Below are 23,059 nucleotides of genomic sequence, written 5' to 3'. Positions count from 1 at the left end.
CTCTTTAATTCTTTGGGCATTTTTAAGACCGTTCTTATAACGTTTTTATCTAGTGTACCTGCCCTTAGGTCTTTGTTTCAGAGAAGGTTTCTGTTGATTTATTTATTTCCTTTGAATAGGCCATACTTTCCTGTCTCTGCATATGCCTTGTCTTTGTTGAACGCTGGAAATTTGAATTTAATAATGTGATAACTCTAGGGGTGCCTGCGTGGCTCAGTGAGTTAAGTGTCTGACTCTTGGTTTTGGCTCAGGTCATGATCTCAGGGTCCTGAGATCAACTCCCATGTCAGAGTCAGTGTGAAGTCTGTTCGAGATTCTCTCCNAACTCCCATGTCAGAGTCAGTGTGAAGTCTGTTCTCCCCCTGCTCATGTGTGAGTGCGCGCTCTCTCTCTCACTCTCTCTCTCATGAATGAATGAATGAATGAATGAATAAATAAATGTGATAACTCTGAAAATCAGATTCTCCCCCTTCCCCAAGCATTGCTTTTGGGGATGTTGTTAATTGTTTTGGGTTTGGTGGTGTTGTGGGGTTTTTTTGTTTTGTTTTTGTTTTTTTTACTCTTATATGCTATCTCTGTGCCTAGGATCAGCCTGAGGTGTCAACTTAAAGTCTTCTCAGGTCTTTTCTGAGCCTTTCCCCATGAACACATGGGTCACTTTCTAATTGTACCCATATACTCTTTAATGTTTAGCTCTCAAAAGGGAAAAAAGCAAAAAATGATGGGGAGAGGGTGCCAGCCATTTAAATCTCCTGGAAGTCATTTCAGTTTGAGGGGGAGGGTCTTGGAGCAGTGAGGGAAGGTACAACAATAGTGGCTGCCCACCTGTGTTGGCACCTCTGTGATCAGAAGCAATAATTGGCAGTTAGAACTGAGATCTTACCCGATACCTGGAGGACAGATTCTCTTTGCCCACTCTGGCTCCCACAAGCTGTGTGCAAGCTGCTCTAGGATCGCGTGCACAGCTGCCTACCACTTGGCGGGGAGTGGGAGACGGATAGCTGCTGCTGTGCTCCTAGGGGCTGAAATTGACCAAAATTAGCTGCTGTTTACCACCCAAGTCTTCCTCTGGAAGTTGCACGCCTACAACAGATTCCAGAGTTCCAGAATAGTTGTATCTGACAGATTCTGCCAGTGCAGTTGTTGTCCAGGAGGGAGACTGATTCCTGATGCTGCCTACTCCCCCATCTTCCCAGAATCCCAGAATTTCCATTTCTAACAAGTTCCAAGGTTATGCTGATGTTGCTGGTCCAAGAATTAACACTGTGAGAACCACTGAACTAAATTCTTTAATGTCCTTTCTCTAAGACCCGAGTACACCATACGGGGTCTTTCTCCTCTGGATGCAATGTAGTAAATTAATTGTGCTTTTTAACTGAAAGAAACAAGCATCATTTTATTGATGTAATTTCTTGGTGAGGGGTGAATTTGCTGTCTTTATGCAAAAGATGGGACCCTTGGCCTGTGGGCTGGTTCAGGGTAGGGAGTATTGAGAAGCCCCGCAGGGAAAAGAGGCATGTGTTGAGGTAGGAAGGAAATGGACCTTGTTCAGATCTGAGCTTGGTTGTTTCTTTTTCCAGTCTGTGAACTTAGGTGATGACAAGGCTTGCTCTGCAGGTTGCTTTTCGTAGGTGGTCTGTGTCACATTTACCAAACGCACTTTTGATGCAGACACTGTCTTAAGCCTGGATTCACACGTTTAACCCTCAAAACCTCTGTGAGGTAGATAGTACTGTTAGTTAGGTTCATGTCTGCAGGTTAAGGGAAGAAAGGTTAGGAATTGGCCAAGAACACATAGAGCAATGGGAGCATTTACCAGGGAGTCACTTAGGTTCCAGAAGGTTCCAGAGCCTGATACAGCAATGCCTCAAATATTAGGTACCTTCCTATGCCAAATATGACTATAAGTTACAAAATTAGAAAGTGGTTTTTTTTGTTTGTTTGTTTGTTTTTGAAGTGTCCTCTCCCTTAACAGCTTGGAGATGGGATGGTCCTGGACTTGGTTAATATAGTCCTCAGCAGTGTCAAAGAGGGTCCGGGTTCCTTCTGTCCTGTCACTGTGCTGTCATCAACAGCTTGGGCTTAGTGTTCAGAGCTGTCCCCTCATGGTGATAAAGAGGATTGCAACAGCTCTCACCATCCCACCCTGCCTGCCTGAGTGAGCAGACAGCCTGTTCCTGCCTCTTGTCCCTTTTTAAGAAGGGTGAAACTTTCCCAGGAGTTCCATAACCTGTGGACTTTCCTACCAGGAATGCTTGCTACATCCATTCATAAATGGCCACTACTGGGGCGGGGAGGGCCTGGAGCACAAGCCCCGTGGAGAGATGACCCAGGTCCTTTAGTAAGAAGGGCCTCCAGCAGGAACTGCTGCGGGTGGGCTGCTGACACATCAGCCACAGTCGTTCCCACCAGTTAACAGCGAGACCTTGGTCTCGAATGTGCTCTGTGGCATTGACAAAGGTAGGTACGGTCTAGGGCTACTCAAAATGCTGCCAGTGGTCCTTAGTTTACTCCAGGCCACGTAATCTTCTGTTTCTTGGCAAGGTATGAGGGCACATGGTAAATGTTCACTGATCATCGGCACCCAGAAGGATGTCGGTCTTCTGAGAGGAAGGCAGAGCTCTTGAAGGACATGGCTTATAGCCCTATTCCTGCCCCATTGTCTTTGGAGCAAGCACTTTTCCTCTGGAGCCCCAGGCACCTCATCTGTGGAGTGGAAAGGTTACAGGACTGAATGAGTGGGTTTCTGTCTGTGGCAAACGGCAGCCCCCCTTGCACGGCGAGGCCCCGAGGCGGTGCTATGGCTGGCACTAGTGTGGTTCAGCGTCAGGGAAACGAGCTGGCTCCCTGTCGTCCTGTGCCCGCTGCTGTGTGTTCGGGCGTCCTTCGGTCCCGCGGCACCATCCAGGTGAACTGCACCCCCACTGGCGTTCCTGGCTGCTGCAGATCTGTGACCACACTGACTCCTGAGAGCCTGCCACCTGGGGTCTGCCTTTGCATGAGAAAAGGCGGAGAAGGGCACCCTTTTGTCACTTTGTCCCAGGCTGACCTCTTGTGGGTGGCATTCTCCACAAGTGTAACTGCTGGGGATGCACTTTCATGTTATTCTTCCTGGAATCAGGAACAAGTGTCTGTATCATTCAGGTAGTCTCATCGGGGTGTGCCTTGGCCACCAGAAGAATCTGCATCCTTCCTCAGTAGGGCCAGTTTGGTGGAATTTTACAAATATGATTATTGTTGCTAGGTCACATTTCGTATGCCGACAGGATTGAGTGATCGCCGGGATGATAGAGATGTGCCCCACTTTAAGAAAACCTGTCCACATAAGGAGGAGCATCTCCGTTACAGAATAATGTCTCACTTAGCCAGGAATCTGTGGCAGGTTTCCTAGTGCATTTAAAATAGGATTTGTGTATAAAAATACCATTTGCACACAGGAGCCCATCTTTTTTGAAAAGAGAAATAGACTTGTATTGGGCATTTGGGATAAGTAGAATAAAAATAAAACCTTACAAATACAAGAACTAGAAACCAAATTCCACTTTTAATTCTAAAAGATTTATATATAACTCTACTATCTTACCCTCTCCTCCTACCCCAGACTTCCACAGCAGAAATAAACAGGCAAGATCTGGCATTTTAAGATGCAGGAGGAATGAGGAAAGGACGGGAAAGCATATGTGTGGGCGGGTGGACACAGGAGCACCAGGGACAAGTCGGGGTGCCCTACCCCACCCCACTGCCTTGTTCTATTTGATCTGTTTGTGGACATTTACGAGGCTGGCTTAACACGTCACTGCTGGATCCTTTCCGCAGTGCGGTCCATGAGTGGCAGTTAGCAACTGACCGGCCCAACCTCCCACCACTGACCTGTAAGCACAGAGACGAGCTGAGGTATGACAGATGGGGCTTAGGGAAGGCCTGGAGGAGAGGGGTGAATCTGGGGTGCTGACATGCCGGACTTCTTTCTTTTCAGAAATGTTCCCACTGCCAGGAGGCAGGTGCCACCTTGGGCTGTTACAACAAAGGCTGCTCCTTCCGATACCACTACCCGTGTGCCATTGACGCAGGTAAGATGGGACCATGGCCCTCGTCCAGAGCATCCGAAGGCTGGGTCTTTCCTTCCTTCATCGTTCTTTTTGTCTCTTCTGACCCTGTTCTGTTTGTAAATTCTAAAGGAATGCAGAGAGGACAATAAAAAGGAGTGAAACAGGGTCATAATAACGGTTTTATTCGTATAATTCACACGATTCACTATTTAAGTGTGTAATTCAGTGGTTTTTAGTATACTCACAGAGTTGTGCAGCCATCATTACAGTCAATTTTAGGACATTTTCATCACCTCGTAAATTCCTACCCATTAGTGGCCACTCCCCCTCCACTCACCCTAGCCCCTGCCAACCACTGATCTACTTTCTATCTTGATGGCTTTGCCTATTCTGGACATTTCTTATAAGTGGAATCATACAATATGTGCTCTTTATGACTAGTGTCTGTCACGTAGCGTAGTGTTTTCTGGGTTTATCCATGTGGTAGCATGTATCAGTACTTCATTTTTATTGCCAAACAATATCTTAAGGATACGCCATGTTTTACTTATCGTTCATCAGTTGATGCACATTTAGATTGTTTTCCACTTTTTGATTATTATGAGTAATGCCACAGTGAACACTCACAAGTCTTTATGTAGATTCAGTGTTTTTACTTCTCTTGGGTGTAAACCTAGGAGTGGAATTACTGGATCATACGGCAACCTCTGCATCTAAACCTTTGGAAGAACGGTCAGACTTTTCCAAAGGGGCTAAATCCTGTTACATCCTTCCAGCAGTGTATGAGGGCTTCGGTTTCTCCGTATCCTCGCTGACCCTTGTTGTTGTCTGCCTGCTGTGTTCTGGCCACCCCAGTGGTCTCGCTGACCCTTGTTACCTGCCTGTTGTGTTCTAGTCACCCCAGTGGGCATGAAGCGGCATCTCGTTGTGATTTTGAGCCTTTCCCTGACGGCTGATGATGTCTGACATCTTCATGATGTTCAGTTTATCCATTTTTTCTTTTGTTGTTTTTGCTTTTTGTGGCTTGTTCCTTTTCCTTATATCTAAGAAACTGTTGCCTAATCCAAAATCACAAAGATTTATGCCTCTGTATTTTCCTAAGAATTCAGCTCTTACACAGGTCTTTGATCCACTTTGAGTTGACTTTTATATACGGGGTGAAGTAGGAGTCCAGCTCACTCTTCTGTGCGTGGGTTCCAGTTGTCTTAGCACCATTTGTAGAAAAGACTGTTTTTTGCCTCATTGAATGATCTTGTCACCTTTGTCGAAAACCAGTTGACCAAAGATGTATGGGCTTATTTCTAGACTTTCTCCAGTCCCATACTGTCTTGATTACTGTAACTTTGGAGTAGATCCTGAAATTGGGAAATACGTGTCTTCTGATTATTCCTTTTTTCAAGATTGTTTTGGCTATTCTCGGTCCTTTGCTACTCCATATGAATTTTAAGATCAGCCAGTCTATTTCTATATTAAAAAAAAAAAACAGCCATTAAAACTCTAGCGATTGTACTGAATCTGCGGGTGCATTTGGGGAGTTTTGCCGTCTTACCAGTAGCGTCTTCCAGCCCACGGCCAGGCAGCGTCCCTGCGTTTGTCTCATAATTTAATTTCTGCCAACAGTGTTTTGTAGTTTTCAGAGTGTAAGCTTTGCACTTGTTTGTTAAATTTATTCCTAAGTATTTTATTATTTTTAGTGTGATTGTAAATGCAGTTGTTTTCCTAATTTTCAGATTGTTCGTTGTGAACATATAGAAACACAATTGATTTTGTATATTGATCTTGTATCCTGCAACTTTGCTCAGCTCATTGATTAGCTCTAATAGTTTTTTAATGGATTTCTATGTACAAGATATGTCATCTGCAAATGGGTAGTTTTAGTTCTTCCTTTCCAGTCAGATGCCTTTTATTTCTTTTTCTTGCCTAATTGCCCTGGCTAGAACTTCTAGCGTAATGTTGGGTAGCAGTGGCGAGAGCTGACATCCTTGCCTTGTTTCTGACCCATTAAGTGTGATGATCAGCTGTGGGGTTTCCATAGATGTTCTTGATGCAGCTGAGGAAGTCCCCTTGTATTCCCAGTTTGTTGGGTGTTTTCATCACTCAACAAGGAATTTTGCCTTTTACCATTTTTCCATGTCTGCTGAGATGGTCAGAGTAGTGTTTTGCAGCGTCCTAACTGTTGAAAGAAGGGGCAACTTTTGTCCATGAAGTTGCATCCAGTGAGTGATGCAGTAGCCTTAAATTTGGACTCTGAGCTTTAGCCTGAGAAACTCCTCTCTCTTCATCTAGACCCTTGTCCTTTCAGTGGACGTTTTCACCACTGACTTTTTGAGCATGTGTCTAAGACCTTCCCCTCGCCAGCCCTCATAGTACTTTCATTAAGGATGGAGGGAGAGAAAAATGGGAAGATCAGCGAGGGTACAGCAAGTGGCAGGGTGCTGGTTATCTCTAAGTGCTTGAGAGGGAGGCAGGGTGGGCACGGCTGACCAGGTGGTGGAAGCAGGTACAGGGGCATGAAGCACAGAGTGGGATCTGACAGGTGGCCGGGGGGGGGGAGGCCCAGTGCACCTGGACCACCCTCCTTCCCAGGAAGTTGCTTGAGCTGCACGCCCCTTGCCTTGCAGGTCCTTCTTTTCCTCCTTTCCCTCCCTCTCTTTTTATCTTTCCAAGTTTCCATAGGAGGCACAGCTGAAGAACCAGAAAGATAAAGATAATGCTTATTATGCCGCAGTTCGATTCTCATAAAAGTGCGTGTTTGCACTTGCTGAAGGGCGGCCGGTGGCCAGAGCAGTGTTTGGCCAGAAGGAGTAAGAAGAGAGCCTTGAAATGTCGGTTCAGGAAGTTTGGGTTTTAGTCTGTCCCTTTCCATTCTCTTTCTTCCCCTACATGTTTCTGTGTTGGGTCTGAGCTGTAATTCACCCTGAGTCGTGGTGTGGCACATTCCATAGTACAGACGCTTAGTCCCCTCTCTCTCTCTCAAGAGCCAGCCATTGCCATTTCTCATTTTCATGATACTGCCCCTAAATTCTTTTTTCTAGTTTAAGCTTCATGATTTTTAAATGAAGATGTTTAAGTACGTTTGTGGCAGTTATTTATAATTTTATGTGGGGAATACTGCAAGACTTGGCTCTCGCACTCAGTGGCTGGTAAGAGGTGGTCTCCTGCACTGAGGCTTTGCTCAGAAATATCTGGTGAGCGGCAGGCAGGTAACCTCGCCTCACCCCCCCCACCATGAGTGCACCCCCTGTTTGCACACTGGGGCACCAGCCAAGTTAGGGACCAGGCTCCTGGCAGTTTCTTGAGGGATTAAGCAGCACTGCTCAGGAGGACTCGCTGCCATGGTGGGAATGTTCTAGATCTGCACTCTGCAGCACAGTAGCCACAAGCCTTGTGTACCACTGAGTGCCTAAAATGTTGCTAGTTGGGAATGAGGGACTGAATTTTTATTTGTCTTCATTGTACTTAAATTTATGTGTCCATGTGTGGCTAGCAGCTGGAAAGCACCGGCTTGGCTCCGCCTTGGTCAAGCTCAGGCGGTAGGGTTGGGGTTCTCTGGGAAAAGCCCCTGGCTCTTCCTCCTCTCCAGAGGGAACTTGCTCAGTCAGCCACCCTGCGGGGAAGGAGGAGCTGCTTTACCAGCTGAGGGTTAGTAAGTAAATGATGTCGGTCACTCTGTGTGAGCCTGTCTCGTGTGGCCTGCCCAGGTAAGTTGGTAACATGTGTATTCGGCTAAGTATCCAGTGAGAGGGAAGCTGCCCGGGTCGGTGGGGTAGGGGCTCAGGTGGGACCTTGGCCCCCCTGGCTTTGCTGCCCCAGCTGCTACGTGCTCTGCTACTCCATGTAGAGATCGAGGACCAAGGAAGCAGCATCACAAGGTGACCGTGTCTTGGGGATTTATTGAACTTCTTGATGACCTGAGTCACAATGACCCAGAAGCCTGTACTGCTCTGGGGATGGATGCTTATATTTATCCCACAGGGTCTTCTCGGGAATTCTGTTCTATATGTGATGCATCTTTGTGTCCAGGAAAGGTGTTCCTTGACGGACTTCCTAGAAAAAAAAAAGAAAAGTCCCTGAGTTTGAGAGGTCCTCGTCTCTGCATGGAGTAAGGAACAGATTAACACTTCATCTTTGCTTTGCTGCTAACCGCCCAAAGGTTCCAGAGCTGTTCGTGTCTTAGGGAGAACGTGGATTGCTGGGGACATCTTCATGGAAACAGTCTTTTTCCGCGGAGGGTGTGTGGCTGCTGCCCCTTCCCCCCACCTGTTGTTGGTCCTGCACTTGGTTAGCGGCCCTATGCTGCCTGTTAGGTCACAGGTGCAGGCTGTGGCTCCGGGGAAAGGCGGTAAGAACGTGAGCACTGGTTTAAAAAAAGTAACATATGAAGGCAGTGAGCCCCAACAATTAAGACCAAAGGAAAGAAGAGCTGCAGTAGCGCATTAGTAGCTGCTGTGCATAAAGAATCCAGCCTGGAGGGGTTCCTCTCGCCCTCGGGAGGAGGCCCAGCTGGGACCCGCTCTCTGCAGCCAGCCCTGCAGCAGCGTTAGAAGCGGCTCTCACTGCAAGACTCTGATCTTGACGCAGTGGGTTCAGGCCCCCGGTGGTTATGAAAGGAGAAAGGACTGGGCCCTGCTCTGCACCCCAGAACCAGTATCAGGGCCTGCCAGCCCCAACAGTCCCCTCCTCGGGCCCAGGAGCCCCCCAACAAGGCGGGTGAGGCTGGCGGGTCCCTGAGTCCTGGGCTGATGGGCCAGTCTGAGTACCAGCTGTAGCTCTGAGGGACATTGCAGACGAGCTGGAGATGGCATCTGGGGCCTGGCAGGTCCGAACGACAGCAGCCCTCCCCTCTCCTCTTCCCCCTCCTCGAGCTTAGCGTCTTCGGCCCAGGTAGCTGTAGACACGCGTGGGTGCAAGTAGCTCCAAGTGGCTTGTTACGAGGAGCTCAGTGAAGTCCGCTCTGCATTTAAACTAAGTGTAGAGAGAAGTGAATGTGGAATCCTCTTCTGGGGCGTTGTGTTTTTGTCTGGAAGCCATCTTGTCGACTAGACAGCCCTGTGAGTCTTTTCCAGCGTGTGTGATGATCCAGCACACCATTTACTTTGACTTCACTGTGAGGAAGTGCTGACCGGGCCCTCTGGCCAGTGCGGGATATTGCCAGGGGCTTAAGGAAAACAAATTGAGAGGCTGGCTGGCGTGTAGGGCGGGCGCCTGGTGAGAGACCTCAGGAGGGGCCCCACCGAGCCTCTCACCGCTCTTTGCTCTCCTCGCAGCAGGGGCTGGGTCAAGGCAGCCAAGAAGAGGCTCCCTGGGCCCTTGGGGCAGCTAAGCTCTCTGGCTGTGGTTCTCGTCCCTGCCAGGAGCGTGAATTGCGGTTCCTGATTGCCTGTGGATATGACTAGGACAGATGAGAGCATTTGTCTGCAGTCTTCCTGCCTGGGAGGCATTGCCAAAGGTGAACGTGGTCTCCAGCAGATTTGTTTAGGAATCCCCCATTTCCAGAAGTACCTGACATTAGCTCCAGTTTCCTTCAGTGTGTACTTACATTGTCTTATTTCTTTTCTGCTTTTTAACTTAGAGGGAACATGTTTCCTAACTTCAGACATGTTTTACTAATGGTCTGTCACAGCTGGTGACTCCTCCATGGCTGGGAGGGGAATTGAGCCCCCAATGCCTTTCCGATGGCAACTTTTCTAGTTAATATGGTCCCCCTTCCTCATTTCTCTAAACCCCTGTGGCATAAAGGTGGCCGAGCCCCACAGGGGCTATGCTGTTTCTCTGGCTCAAACTAGAGACTGCCAGCAAGCAGTGCTGCCCAAGCCCAGGTAAGGAGAAAGTGCTTCCCTTGAGCTCCAGTTGTCTGCCTCCTGCTGTTCATAAGCTCTCTGGCAGATTGGAGCAGCAGGAGCCTTGGTCATGCCATGTACTTGTGGGTTTTAAATTAACACATTTCATTTACTGCCATGCTATTTGCTTGCAGGGGGAGGGCTCGGAGGTTAGCCGGACTTGCTGAGCTCCTGTGCCCGAGGGCTTGCCCCGGGAGCCGAGAGGCTGACTGCCCACTCCTGGGTATTCAGGGGCTCCAGAGGGAGGCAGCGATGGGACAGGCCCAGCCCAGTTATGAAAGGGTCTTTTTCTATTTGTTTAAGATACAAGTAGGACGTCAGAAGTTTTCGTTTGTGTGTTCCCTTGCTTTTTACTATTTCATGTGAAATCTGTGGGTCCACAGGCTGCTAATCTGGACCTCAGTTTAAACCTGAGTTAAATCATACATTTAACAAGGCTAAGTACCATGGCTGCTTCCCGCCATGGTGCCCGGGAGCTCTCTGAGAACGTGTGATCAATATTTATTAACATTCTGCCACCACATCTTGCACCAGTGACCTGGCTGTCGTTCTCCAGGAGCTGTGGTGTGCTGAGCGAATTCATTAATTAGATTTCCTCGCCCTGCTCCACACACTACCCTTGTGCCACGGAGCTCAACTCACCTGGAGGCGGATGCGTGTCCTTGCTGTCAGCGAGGATGCTGTCAGCACGTTAAAAGTTGGAATGAATCATTTTCCTCCAAGGATTAGTAACCCCCTCGTGGGATTTCACTTTCCCCTGAAGCATTTAGTGTGGATTATGTGGCTTGTGTCGGGAACTTCTCCTGTGTCTCCGTGGGTTGTACGGCAAAGGTGATAGCAGGGCTCCGGACAGAGGGGAAAGGCGCCTCCACATTTGCCGTGTTTGTGAGGAAGCTTGGGCTCGCGCCTGTTGGAATGAGCTTAGCCTAGAATCAGGGATTCTAAAAATAACATTTATTGGAGATTGTTTTTGTTAAAATAATATATAATTGTGGAAATACATAAAAAAATAAAGTCACCTATAGTCTTGCTACCCAAAGAGAACCACTGTTACATTTTGATAAGTTTCCTTTGTCTTGTTTTTAATGCATAGAACACATTTTGATAAAATTAGGATTATACTTCTGCATTTACGTATCCTGGTTTTTCAAGCCGTTTTGTGTCATGAGTGTTTCCCCGTACCATTAACTGTTTTGAGACATTAAAATTGTAAGTGACTGATACTCCATCATGTTGTGGTACTCTGGTTTATTTGGGAGTGTTGCTAATGTTTCAGAAATCACAGTGAGGGTACCTCTTATCTCTATGTCTGACACTGTCAGTCCTGGCTGGTGTGGCCCCACTCATCCTGGATGGTACCGCTGGCTCAGCCTGACTGTCCCTTTTTCTGTCTTGTAGATTGTTTGCTACATGAGGAGAACTTCTCGGTGAGGTGCCCCAAGCACAAGGTGAGTCAGAGCGTGTGCCCCCAGCGGGGCTGGGGGAAGGGGGGGTTCCTTACGATCTTCAGACCAGACATTGGAGGCTGCCTCCTGCTTCTGGCCTTGAGACAGCAGAGAGGCCCGGTGCTGGAGGGAGACCTGTGCCCCAGGGTGGCCCCCCCTATACTGTGGGAGCCTGGGAGAAACGTGGGGGAGAGGAAGGTGTTTGTCTGATCGGTAAGAGAAATTCAAAGATCAAACTCAATGAAACTCCTGGTTTCCATTTTAGTTTAATGGAACCCCAGTTCACAGGTTGGTGCGAGGTAAGATTGGTTGTAGGCCTTGGTACATAATTAGAGGCATTTGCCAGACTAAAGGAAAAAAGAATTGACCCCAGGGCTTTGGGGGGAACCTCAGTCTTTCCTGAGGCTTTCCCTCACAGAAGTGACCAGGGCTGCGCTTGGCGGGCCGCCGCCTCACGTCCCAAGTAGTTCAAGAGGCGGTCTCTTGGTGTGGCCCCTTTTAGGAAAGGATGGAAGACATGGGTTGACTCCGCTGTCCCTGTCCCGCTGTCCCTGTCCTGGAGCTAGCACGGTGGGGGGCGGGGAGGGTGCCCAGAAGGGAAGCCCAGGAGAGGCTGGGGGCCACCGAGCCGTCTGGCGCCACCTGGCGTTCCCCGCGGTGGCCGCGCGCTCCTCTGGCTGAGGTCACACTGACACCTGGTGGTCACGGCCGCTCACAGGCTCGGGCTCCGACTAGGGCCGCAACGGACCCGAAAGCGGTCCTCCGGACGGGTCTGCCCTCACAGCGCTTCTGAAAGACGCTTGCTTATGCTTTTCTTTAAAAATTATTTTCAGAGATGGACCACAGGATCTTATAGTATTTTCTTTTAGTTAATTTACATGTTTTTATTTTTAAAACTTCTCTTTTTTAATGGTCACATTTTGCCTCAGAAAACCCTGTCTGAATATCTCCTGTTTGTCATTCAATACTGACTCTCTGCTTTTTCTTTCCTTTTCCATGTGCCATTCCTCTCCTCGCCTCTGCCCTCCCTGACCCCCACACTGTTCTTCCATCCCTCCTGTCTTGTCTCCTTGGCTTTGCCGGCGTCAGCCTCCCCTCCCATTCCCCCTCCCCCCCTTGCAGAACAAGACAGCGAAAGGCAGCCTCAGCACAGAGCAGTCGGAGCGGGGGTGAGGGGGGCAGTGTGCTCGTGGGAGTGGAAAGTACAGCAAGCACAGGTGAGTCGGGGCCGGCACCCCTGCCAGAGTCCCAGTGGGAGTCGCGGCCTCTGCCCTCCTGCTCGCCCCAGGCCAGGCTGCGCCACCGGCCTCTAAACGCGTGGATTCCTGACACCAGGTGGATAAAATGTTTCTCCGACTGTCGCTTAGCTCCCCAGAATGTCCGTGGAGAGGTGTTTGAGGCTTGAAAACTGTCCCATTGCCCGTTGGAATTCATGGTGACTGAGCTGAAGTCAGGCCTGTGTGTGGCACTCTGGAAAGGCTTCCGGGACAGACGCTGCCAGCAGCCCACCCTCTGTCCCTGGCTCAGAAACGCTTCTAGCCAGGGGGCTAGCCTTTTTAATTTACTCCCTATCTGTAAAGCTTATGGTGGCTTTTCCTTTGAAAAACAAAAAATTCCCCAGTTTTGTTCTTTGAAATCTTTTCCCCCAAGTATTGTGAAGGACTCCTTTGCACAGAAGTACAAAGGGAAGGAAAATCCCCTCAAAGATTTAGGGGACTTTAGCATCCGATTTAATTTTACTCTTAAAAACCTCAAGAGATTGAGTTGTGCTTTTTGTGAGTGTGTCTGGGCTCGTGGTCAGGGCAGCAGCGACGCATATCTGTGGAAACGGGATTAGTGGACTAACGTCCCCAGAGGCAGCGGGCCTCCCTGCTCCCTGCTTTCTCGCCCTCTGCCCCCCCTCCATGGAGTCACGAGGGCTTAGGAAGATAGACCGTAAAGAGAAGAAAAAGAAAAGCCAAAATGTAATTTGAGGCACTTGCTCCTACAGGATGGGGAGGGGGACCAGTTGTCTCAGAAATGTTCATTGAGAGATTATTTCTTTTCAAATGAAGGGCTTCTGTGTTTACTCCAGGCGCCTGAGAGCCACGCACAGGTGTGCTAAAGTCGATGGCACGTTCCCTCCCCCTGTGACAACCGTCAGGTTCCACCTTTCTCGGGAATACCTAACAGTAATTTGAGGAAAAAATAGAATTCATCTCAGACAGTGGCAGTTTTCCTCCTTTAAGAAGTCCTCAGTTTCTTAGGTAGGTCCCGGTACCAAATTCCCGAGAAGCCGCCTCTGCTCTGCTGTGTGGGGCCATGGGGCCGTAGAGGCCTGTCGTGCTTCCTCAAGGGGGCTGTTGAATGAGGCCTCTGCAGTTGTGCCTTTCTTTTCTCTCTTCCTCATCCAAGGAGAGGGCTTGGGAAGGGAAGGACAGGTGGTCAGGTCACAGGAATCAAATGAGCAAACTGGCAGTAGCAGCAGCCCCTGGATTTCTGGAACACACCGGGGCTCACTGACTCTGCACTCCTTTCCCCCTGAGTAGCCCTTGGTGCAAGATAGCAGTCCGGATAGTTTTGCAGCATGTTTCTCTGGGCCTTTGTTCTGTGCTGGGCTCTGCCTTCTTCCTGTCAGTTCCTCTGGCTGGCCAGCGGGTAGAGCCGCGTGCTGTAGGGGCCACGAGGAACATTCCTGGCAGAGTCCTAGATGACTCGGTTAGGGAAAGAACCATTTGTTGTCCGGTGCCTTTTGTTTTTGTCCTGGAATTCCAGCCTGTGTTTGAAAAAGAAAAAATGAAGTCTGAGCCGTGAGCCTGATGGGCAGGTCTCTGGTTGGGAATTGTAGTTTCATTCATCATCTCCTTCCTCTCCACCCAGCCTTGGGCCCTGCCCGCTGACAGCCGTCGGCCCCCGTGTGGAGCAGTGAGCTTCCTTGCTCAGACCTCAGTCAGTGTTGGCGTGTGGTTCCTGTGTGGACAAAAGACACTGAGGCGCTGAGTGGTGAAGTGGCTGAGCTGTCAGCGTGGGGTGGTTTCCAGTCTGTTGCGGTCAGACCATTCACCTCTTGGAGGGAAAGGATCGACATACTGCATCCAGTCGTGCCCACTGAAAGGATTTTCTTCATACGCTGTCCCTACAGGACAGGATCCTTGTCCTGGTTCCTCATTTCAGCTGTCACGTTGAGGGCAGTGGCTCTCTGCAGATTGTACGGAAACCCCAGTGATTGGGACAGAGAACATTTCATCTCGGGGTCCGTTCTAGGGACAGAGAGCTACTGTCATTGGGTGTCCTGACATGGCCAGGAAGGGCCATGAGTACACGAATCCTGCTTCTTGGTGCCCCGTTTTCTCACAAAAAGTGCTGTGTGACCAGGGGTGGGGCCACTTAATGTTTCTGCTTCTGTTTCTTCTGTAAAGAGAGGAATCACAGTGGCCAACCTTGTGAGGATTCAGTGAAGAAATGTCTCTGAGGTGTCTGCGCCGTCTGGCGTGGGGTGAAGCTTGCTCAAGTCCTGGGGCGCTGGCTCTCGCGGCCTGCCGGGCTGCCATGCACCGCGGGAGCAGGAGGGGTCAAGGCTGCAGGCTGGACCCTGCTAGCACCATGTCTAGCGGAAAGCTGGGGGCTGGGAGATTGAATAACCCCCGGCCTCCCCCCAGCATATGACGTATCTATCTGCACTTGGCCCTCAACAGGCCAGCAAGGCCAGGGAGGAAAAGTCCTTGGGCAGCCATCCACCCAGCCGGCTGCTGCTGCCCCGTTTCTGAGCGTGAGGAAGCGAGGTGGCAGGCCAGCGGGAGCCCGCCTTCTCCCTGTGCCGACTCCCAGCCGTGCCTCCACAAAGGCCCATGGGCGCGTCTGGCCAGCCCCTCGGAGGCCGCGCTTCCTCCCTGCGGGCCCTGGCACGTGCCCTTCCCTGGGCCTGGGTATTCTGCCTCCCGTCTTCTGTGACAGGCTCCTTCTCCTCTCCGGGTCTCGGCTTCAGTGTCCCTGCCTCCTGAGGCCTTCCCGCCTGAGTCCCTGTCTCACTGCCTCCTTCCCACGCCGCAGCTTTCCTGTGCCAGTTCGGAAGCATTCCTTTGTTTGCTTACGCACCTCTCCGCTAGACTGGGTGCTCAGTGAGGACAGGAACCGCGTCTGGCCTGGAATGTGCGCACGGCGGGGCCGGCAGGGTCTGCTAGAGAGGGCATGCGCCCCAGAGAAGAACGCGTTCGCCACCCCGCCTGTGCCCGGCGAGGTGCCGACGAGGGTCCCGGCACGCAGCCCCACCCCTGCAGGTGGGAACCAGCCAGCAGGGCGGGCGGAGGTAGTGGCTTCTTGCCGTCCTGGGAGAAGGCTGGAGACGGCCCGCCAGGTTCAGGCCACGGAGGGGCCGCTGAAAGGGAAGAAAGGTGGGTGCATGATGAGGAGAGGGAGTCCTGGAACGCTGTGGCCCTGGGTGAAACTCTCCTCACCGGCAGCTGGACATCGAGATGCCTTTTTTTAAAGAGAGTATTGAACACCCCTGGCACAGAGTGGCTTTCCCCTCGCTGCGCTCTTGCTGGCTGTGGCTGGCCTTGTGTTGGTCCCTCGTCGGCCTCTGGCTCTGTGCCTGGGAGCACACCGTCTCAGCTGCGTCCCATGCAGCTGGACAAGCCCACACCATGACTGAGGCTTGAAGGCAGAGTCCCGGGGGGCCCAGGCAGAAGGCTTTGCCTGATGGGAGCCCCAGGCCCACCTCTCAGCAGCCCCGTGGCTTTGGGTCTCTCGACTTCAGTTTTGTCCTCTCTGAGACCAGGGTCAGGCCTTGGTGTCATCATGAGATAACTTCTCTGAAACTCCTAGTGTAGTGCCTGGCACACGAATTTTCTTCCTAAGCTCCCTGTTGTGAAGGAACAGTTTCTTATAAGTAACTCTGAGAAGTTAGGGTCTCCTGACCTTCAAGGTGTGTGACATCAGACCCTGGGGACAGGTCCCTTTAGGAATGCTGGAAGACAGAGCCACAGCGGGGGGCTGCTGTCAAGGCCGTAGCTGCCCAGACTACCGGGCACATCTGTGGCCCAGAGTTAGCCAGGCAGGCCCGGGGTGCTGAGCATGCTTCATTCTGAGGTTGGCCCTGTTCTTCTGAGCAACTCGCTGGTTAGGGGTACAGGCCCAACACTGCCAAGGCTGGGAGAGGGCAAACCCTACCCTATCCCTCCCTTCACAAGCAGAGCCTTACAAGGTGTGCCTGGATATCTGTCCTCTTTTTTTTTTTTTTTTTTAAGATTTTATTTATTTATTTGACAGACAGCAAGAGAGGGAACACAAGCAGGGGGAGTGGGAGAGGAAGAAGCAGGCTTCCTGCTGAGCAGGGAGCCCGATGCGGGGCTCGATCCCACGTGGGATCACGCCCTGAGCCAAAGGCAGATGCTTAATAACTGAGCCACCCAGGCGCCCTTGGACATCTGTCCTCTGTCCACATGTTCCCGCATCCCAAGCAAGATTTTGCCCCCCTGGTTGTTGCTTGAGGCATCCCGTTATCTCCTCCCATGTCTTCACATTTACAAAGGGCCTTTGGTTCCTGGGGTGGCATCAGGAAGCTGCTTCTCTCCCTGCTCCTGGCAAGCAGCAGTAACGTCAGGAAAACCGGAGGGCGGAACTGGCCACTCCCTGGGCTGAAGGCAGACTGGAGCATGGGCCACGAGGGCTAGGGCGACTTATGGGGCCCAGAGCCTCCTTCAGAACTGGGGAAGACACACTCGCCATGGGCGTCCTGAGCGTGGCAGCTCAGGTCCTGGGGTTTGCCTCACCTGAGCATGGGGACATGGTCCTGCTATCTCTGCGGAAGGTCTTCCTGTGTAGTCGTGGTTTCCGCCAAGCCGTTACGCATCTCTTTTTGGCAAGGGCACTTTTAAATAGAAGGTTCTTAGCTCCTGCACACAGACCAGCCCTCTGAACAATTTTGCCTGTTAGTAAGTTTGTGAGAACAGAAAAGGGATGGTGCCGCCTGGGTTTTCCTGAGGGTTATCTGTTGGTGGAGGGCACCCGAAGGGGTCTGAGGAAGAAGGGAGTGCGCTGATTGGCAGGAAGCAGGTCGGGGGACGCCACTCCTGGCTTCTGCTCCGATTGTTCCGCACTGATCCTTGGAAGCTGCTGTGTCTCTCAGAGGTAATGACCCGTGAAGTACTGTGCGGAGGCCCGTGGTGCACCACCACTGCCCCACGCGGGTCGTCGGGATCGTCTTTCTGAGCCCGGCGCCCGGGCTGGAACGGGAGCCAGTGCAGGGGATGCCTGGGGAGCCTCAGAGAAGGGCCATGCCCCCCCCCAGCAGAGCCGGCTGAAGAGTGTTCTTTGTTGAGTGTGAAGAATGCACTCCCGTCACTGAGAGCAGCTGCCAGCTGCGGCGGGGTCCTGAGCTGGTTCTTCCACAGGCCGCCTGCGTGCTCAGCCATCTCTGCGAACACTGCTCCTTGCCACCGAAGTGGCGACCCCCACGGGACGTCCCTGGTGGTGGGGTCCCGAGCAGGGGTCACCCCCGCCAGGGTGGTCGGGGAGCTCTTTCCTGATCTCTGTTCCTTCCACGTGCTGGGGAGGCCGCCGCGCCTCGAGGGGCACAGAGTCCATTCGCAGCACAGCTGGCCACGTCACTCCTGCCCTTCACCGTGTTCCTGGCCCAGGGCCACACGGTCTGGGCCACATGGTGGCTCCAACACTGGTCTTGGGGGTCTCCCGCCTCATCAGCACACTTGCAGGGGTTCTGCAGCTGCTGGACCCCTGGAGGGGCAGCTGTCGGCTACTGGGCCGCACGGAGGTTCCCAGCACCCAGTGTCGGTTCTGTCTTGCAGGTGAGACTGTGGAGATGAGAGGTGGTGGACACTCGCGATGGAAGGAACCGTCCTGCTGTGCGGCCCCGCCCTGCCCCGCCCACCCCGCCAGCGCCTCCTCCCTAAGTCCTTACATCACACCCAAACCGCGACACCACAGGAAAGAAAGACCCAAGAAGTTGGAATGGCTGTTTCCATGGACACAATCTCCATAGTGACAATGTGGGGGGAGGGGGGAGGGGTGGGATGATGGGAAGGGGGGGTTGAAAAGGGTGGGATAAAAATATATATATATAAATCTATTTTTAGTCTGGAAAGACTTTGTTTAAATGAAAGGTGCGCTATCCCTTTTGATTCTATTTTAAAATTCTCTAGTTAAAGAACTCCAAATTTGTTCCAATAACAGTGAAATTTAAGTGTGAAATTGAACAAGCTGGTCTCATAAAGGACGGGGTGTGGCTTTGATCGTTAGCCTGCCTCACACCGGTTCAGAGAGCTGCAGACCCAGGGTTGAAAGAGCAGACAAACCACACCAGAACCACCCTTTGTCATTAATTTGTCTCTAAGTGGGAAGGTTTGGGGGTGGGTGGGATGTGGGGACGGTCCGTGTTTTCAAGAGTGGGGGAATGATGTTTAAACACAAAAATAAATTTTTTTCATTTCCAGAAACACTATTTATTTATTATTTTTAAAACTTTTATCTTTTCGGGGGGTGAAATTAGCAGATGTCCTGAGGTCACAGCTGTGTCCTGGATCACTGTGGCCAGTGAGAACCTCGAGCGCCCCACTAAGTGCGCGTGGCAGGCAGGGTCGGGGTGGCCCGCCTCTGGGCGCATTCCTGGCAGCTGTGCCCTGCCCGCCGCCCCCCCCCCCAGGACAGGACAGGAAATCTAAGCTGTAGGAATTGACGTGGGGGAGGGACTGTGTCTGTCGAGTGTGATCAGTGTGGGTTACGCTGACCAGGAGCACCCAGTTAACCCTTTTTTCTTTTGCTTTCATTTTTATAAAGGAAAAGGGGGCCTGTCAGGTGAGCAGCCCCATGCTACATGATTCTTTATGTTGTATTGTTTTGTTTTGTTTTGTAAATTGTATAATTTTTAAATATCTGAGTTTTAAAAAAAGAAGAAAAAAGTACAAAAAAAAATCTTGTTAAGGCCTTAAGAAGGGGTTAGTGCATCTTTCAGGGGTCACTCTGCCGTGGGGATAAAATAGCTGTTTCACAAACAGTTTTATTTAAAAAACAAAAAAAATCAAAAAATAATAAACTTCATTTTAACCTTGTTTCCTTTTTTGTTTAATATAAAGCAAACGCGACTCTTCCTCCTCCCATTCCAGCCCCCAAAGGTGGCTTTGCTCCACTGCGGAGAAGGCCACCATCTGACCGTCCAGCTGAGCCCCAGCCTCCCGCACCGCGTGGCCTTCACGGCAGGGCCTGGAACGAAACAAAACCAGAGGCTCCTCTCTGCGGCTCCGCTGGGTGGGCGGAACTCAGCCAGTGTGCAGGGATGGTCAGATTTACTTAAGCTGGTATGAGGACATATTTCCAATCAACATTAATTTTAAAGGTTATAAAAAAATAATGCAATGTTAATGGACTTTTTTAGAGAACAGAAATACTGGAAGGAATGTTGTGAAGTAGAAATAAGCAATTATAAATGAGTTCTTGTGTGCTCATCAATTTGGGGCTGCAGAAATGGCAGATTAATTCTGTTTTAATGGCTCCATCAAGCAGTGCGGCCCATTTCTCATTTCGCTCACCAGGATGGAGGCGTGGGTGGGTGTGCCGCGCGGGCCATGGGGCCCGCATAGGAATGACAGCTTTTTGAGCTGTGCAGCTTTCCGTCTGGTCTTGACTTGCCGTTAACACAGTTCAGACGAAATTGATAGATTTCAGGTGTCAGGGGCTAAACCACAAAACTTGAAAAATATGTATCTTGAGGAAAATATTTTCCCAACAGCAAATGATTCTTTGTCATTTTGCTTTTCTTCTTCTGTCCCCTTTTGACTTGCTGATGATCCTTGAGCAAGGCCCTTGGGATGATTCTAGGTCTTTCCTCAGACTGGCTTCTGACGTGACCATTGACGGGCGTGGCTGTGCCCCTCACTCCCCTCCGGGCCCGGCTTGCCGGCCTCTAAGGAAGCCTCCGATCATGTGCCTGTCGCCTCCCACTGCTTTTAAGCTTATGTGTTTTCTCTCAGACTTTTTTAGAGCAAGTTTAAGTTCATAGTGGTATTGGGCAGAAGTTACAGGACGTTCCCATACGCCCCCTGCCCCCGTACATGGCCTCCCCCAGCGGAGCGCTACTTTTGTGACAGTCCGTGACCCTACTGCGCTGACACGTCGTCGTCCCCCGAAGCCCATAGTTAACATTAGGGTTCACTCTTGGTGTTGCACATTCTGTGGGTTCAGACAGTCTCGTGACATTTATCCACCGTTCCAGTATCACACAGAGTCGTCTCACTGCCCTAAACCTTCTCTGTGCTCTGCCGTCCTCCCTCCTCCTCCCAGCCCTTGGGCTTTTTACTGTCTCTATAGTTCTGCCTTTTCCAGAAAGCCCTGTGGTTGGAATCCTACCGTGGGCAGCCCTCTCAGATTGGCCTCCTTCACTTAGTGATAATGCATTTAAGGTTCCTCCATGTCTTTTTGTGGCTGGGTAGCTCATTTCTTTTTAGTACTGAAGAATATTCCATTGTCCGTATGTACTGCCCTTTACCCACCTGCCGAAAGACGTCGTGGTTGCTTCCGAGTTTTGGCAGTGATGAATAAAGCTGCTGCTCTAAGTCCGTGTGTGGTTTTTGTGCGGACCTTGGTTCTCAGCTCCTTTGGGTCAATACCAAGGAGCTTGCTGGATCTTACAGTAAGAGGGTCTCGTTCTGTAAGGAGCCACGGAACTGGCTTCCACGGGGCCTGTACCACTTTGCATTCCCACCAGCCACGTATGAAGGTTGCTCCGCAGCCTCGCCAGCCTTCGGTGTTGTCAGTGTTCTGGATTTTGACCATCCTAATAGGTACGCAATGATGATTTTTACATATACGTTTTTAAGTTGTGGTTAAGAACGTAAAATTTACCATCTTAACCGGTAAGTCTGCAGTTCCGTCGTGTTATGTTCACATTGTCGTGCAGCAGGTCCCCAGAACCTTCTGTCTGCCCAGCGGAAGCCCTGTACCCTTCAAACACCCCTGGGGGGTGAGCCCCGGCTAGGCTAGCCGGAGGCAGGGTCCACTTTTCCCTTCCACCCCCAAGAAGCAGTGGGAATTGGGGGGGGGGCGTCCCTCCCTGGCAGAGGGCGCTCCCCTGCGCAGGTGAACACCCGAGCCCCGGGAGGCCTCCGGGAGCGCTGGCACTCACCTCAGTTTCACCACCTGGAGGGGGTGGACCCCATGTGTTTCTACATAAAGCTCAGTAACGTGCTGGCCCTTGGAGAAGTTGACGTCCCAACCGTGCAGACGAAACCCAGAGCGTGCGTTTGGAACGGCCCCCGGTGCCCCTCTAGGACGTTGCCCTGACGTGACTGAGGTTCTGTCTCCTCAGTGCCTGGGCACCACAAAGCTACATTGCCCAATGATGGCAAAAGGCCACAGGCCTCGTGACGGCAGGTTTCCGCATGGCCACCCCATCCTGGACAACAGGCCCCTAGGACAGGGAGGCCACTGCCTGTCATGACGCCATTAGGGTGACCGCATGGGAAAGGCAGTTTATCCAGGGCTAGTGGGCGACAGCACACGGGCTGTCCTGCCCACTGTGCTGCTCACTGGGACATTCAGCTGAGGCAGATAAGAGGCCCCAGGGTGCTCTTGGGTCTCGCTCTCCTAGTCTGTTGAGTGGCCTCAAAAGTGGGCTCCCTGCCTCCCGGGAGCCCAGAGACCCCGGTTTCCCACAGTCTAGTCCTCAGCCCGACCGGCACAGCCCCCCCGCGGTGCACCAGGCCTTGCAGTGGGGCTTTGGTCCCACTGCCAGGTCACCTTGGCCTGCGGTTCAAGCCAGCCAAAGTCTTCCCTGAAGTCTTCCCAGCACGTCCTGTTCCAGCCTGGGGGCAGTGTCCCTGTGACCCTGAAAGCAGTGCCCACGCTGCTGACCGGGCCTGGCCACTCTCTGACTTCCCACGCCTCCTCAGGCCATAAGCACATTGGAGCAGGGCTCACCATCGTCTCCCACTGGGTTGCCATCCTTAGCCCCGCGCTCAGCACAGGGCACCTCCAGCGGGGGGGGGGGGGGGGGGAGAGGACACAGAGTCCAAGCCCACCAAGTGCTTGGCCAAGGCAAGGTGCGGGGAAGGCCCAGCTGGGCCCCAGCTAGCTCGGCCTTGTGCCCCCGGGCCTGGCAGGAGAGTAGGGATGTGGGCATTCGGGAAGGGAGCACCTTTCACAAACCAGCCAGGAATTGCAAACGTTGAAAGCCATTGCCAAGAGGCCACGCACCCCTGGGTTGCCATCTCTGAACAGCATCTCTGAGTCAGGAATATTAGGAGGCACCCCAGGAAGATCCTGGTCCTCTTACTGTTGGGGAGGGAGGGAAGAACTGGAGGATACCGGCCAGGGGTGGGGAATGCCTCCAGGCCCTGCGTAAGCTGGGGAGAGAATACTCCAGCTATTTCCAGAACGAGAGTGCCTCACGCACCTCTGAGATGGGTGAGGGGGCCTGACCCCTACCCAGGAAATGTCTCTTCCTCACTCTGGGTTCTTGGACCTTATCATTTGAGTGGGTTTTGGCCTCAGAGTGCCCGTCAGCCTCACGGATGTAACAACTCAGCCTCACATCCTGCCCCTCTCATGGAAGAAGGAGCGGGAGGCCTGGCACGGGGTGGTCGCCCCCCAGGGGAGGCGCAGGAGGCTGAGCAAGAGGAAGGGGCTGGTGGGCACGATTTCAGCCTGGAGGCAGCAGGCCCTGGCACAGGTGGTACAGGGGTTCACATCTTTCCCGGAAGGACCCCAGAGTCAGGCTTGGAAGGGATGGGGCTGG

General features: G+C 51.8%; 1 protein-coding gene across 3 annotated transcripts in view; it reads left to right on the top strand.

The window, feature by feature from the left end:
• Positions 1 to 19,379, top strand: part of TCF20 (transcription factor 20) — a 102,197-nt gene extending 82,818 nt beyond the window's left edge. For 2 of the 3 annotated variants that reach the window (XM_034644565.1, XM_034644566.1), the window contains exons 3-6: positions 3,977 to 4,070; positions 11,288 to 11,337; positions 12,424 to 12,551; positions 18,120 to 19,379. In XM_034644565.1, the coding sequence (XP_034500456.1) occupies positions 3,977 to 4,070; positions 11,288 to 11,337; positions 12,424 to 12,507 (228 nt within the window). In that variant the 3' untranslated portion in view covers positions 12,508 to 12,551; positions 18,120 to 19,379. The remainder of the gene's footprint in view (positions 1 to 3,976; positions 4,071 to 11,287; positions 11,338 to 12,423; positions 12,552 to 18,119) is intronic. The other variant, XM_034644564.1, reaches the window with a different exon arrangement.
• Positions 19,380 to 23,059: the final 3,680 nt, after the last annotated feature.

The sequence above is a fragment of the Ailuropoda melanoleuca genome, chromosome 15 (genome assembly GCF_002007445.2).
Source record: "Ailuropoda melanoleuca isolate Jingjing chromosome 15, ASM200744v2, whole genome shotgun sequence".
NCBI classification, from domain to species: domain Eukaryota; kingdom Metazoa; phylum Chordata; class Mammalia; order Carnivora; family Ursidae; genus Ailuropoda; species Ailuropoda melanoleuca.
This window is presented reverse-complemented; position numbering and strand designations above follow the sequence as displayed.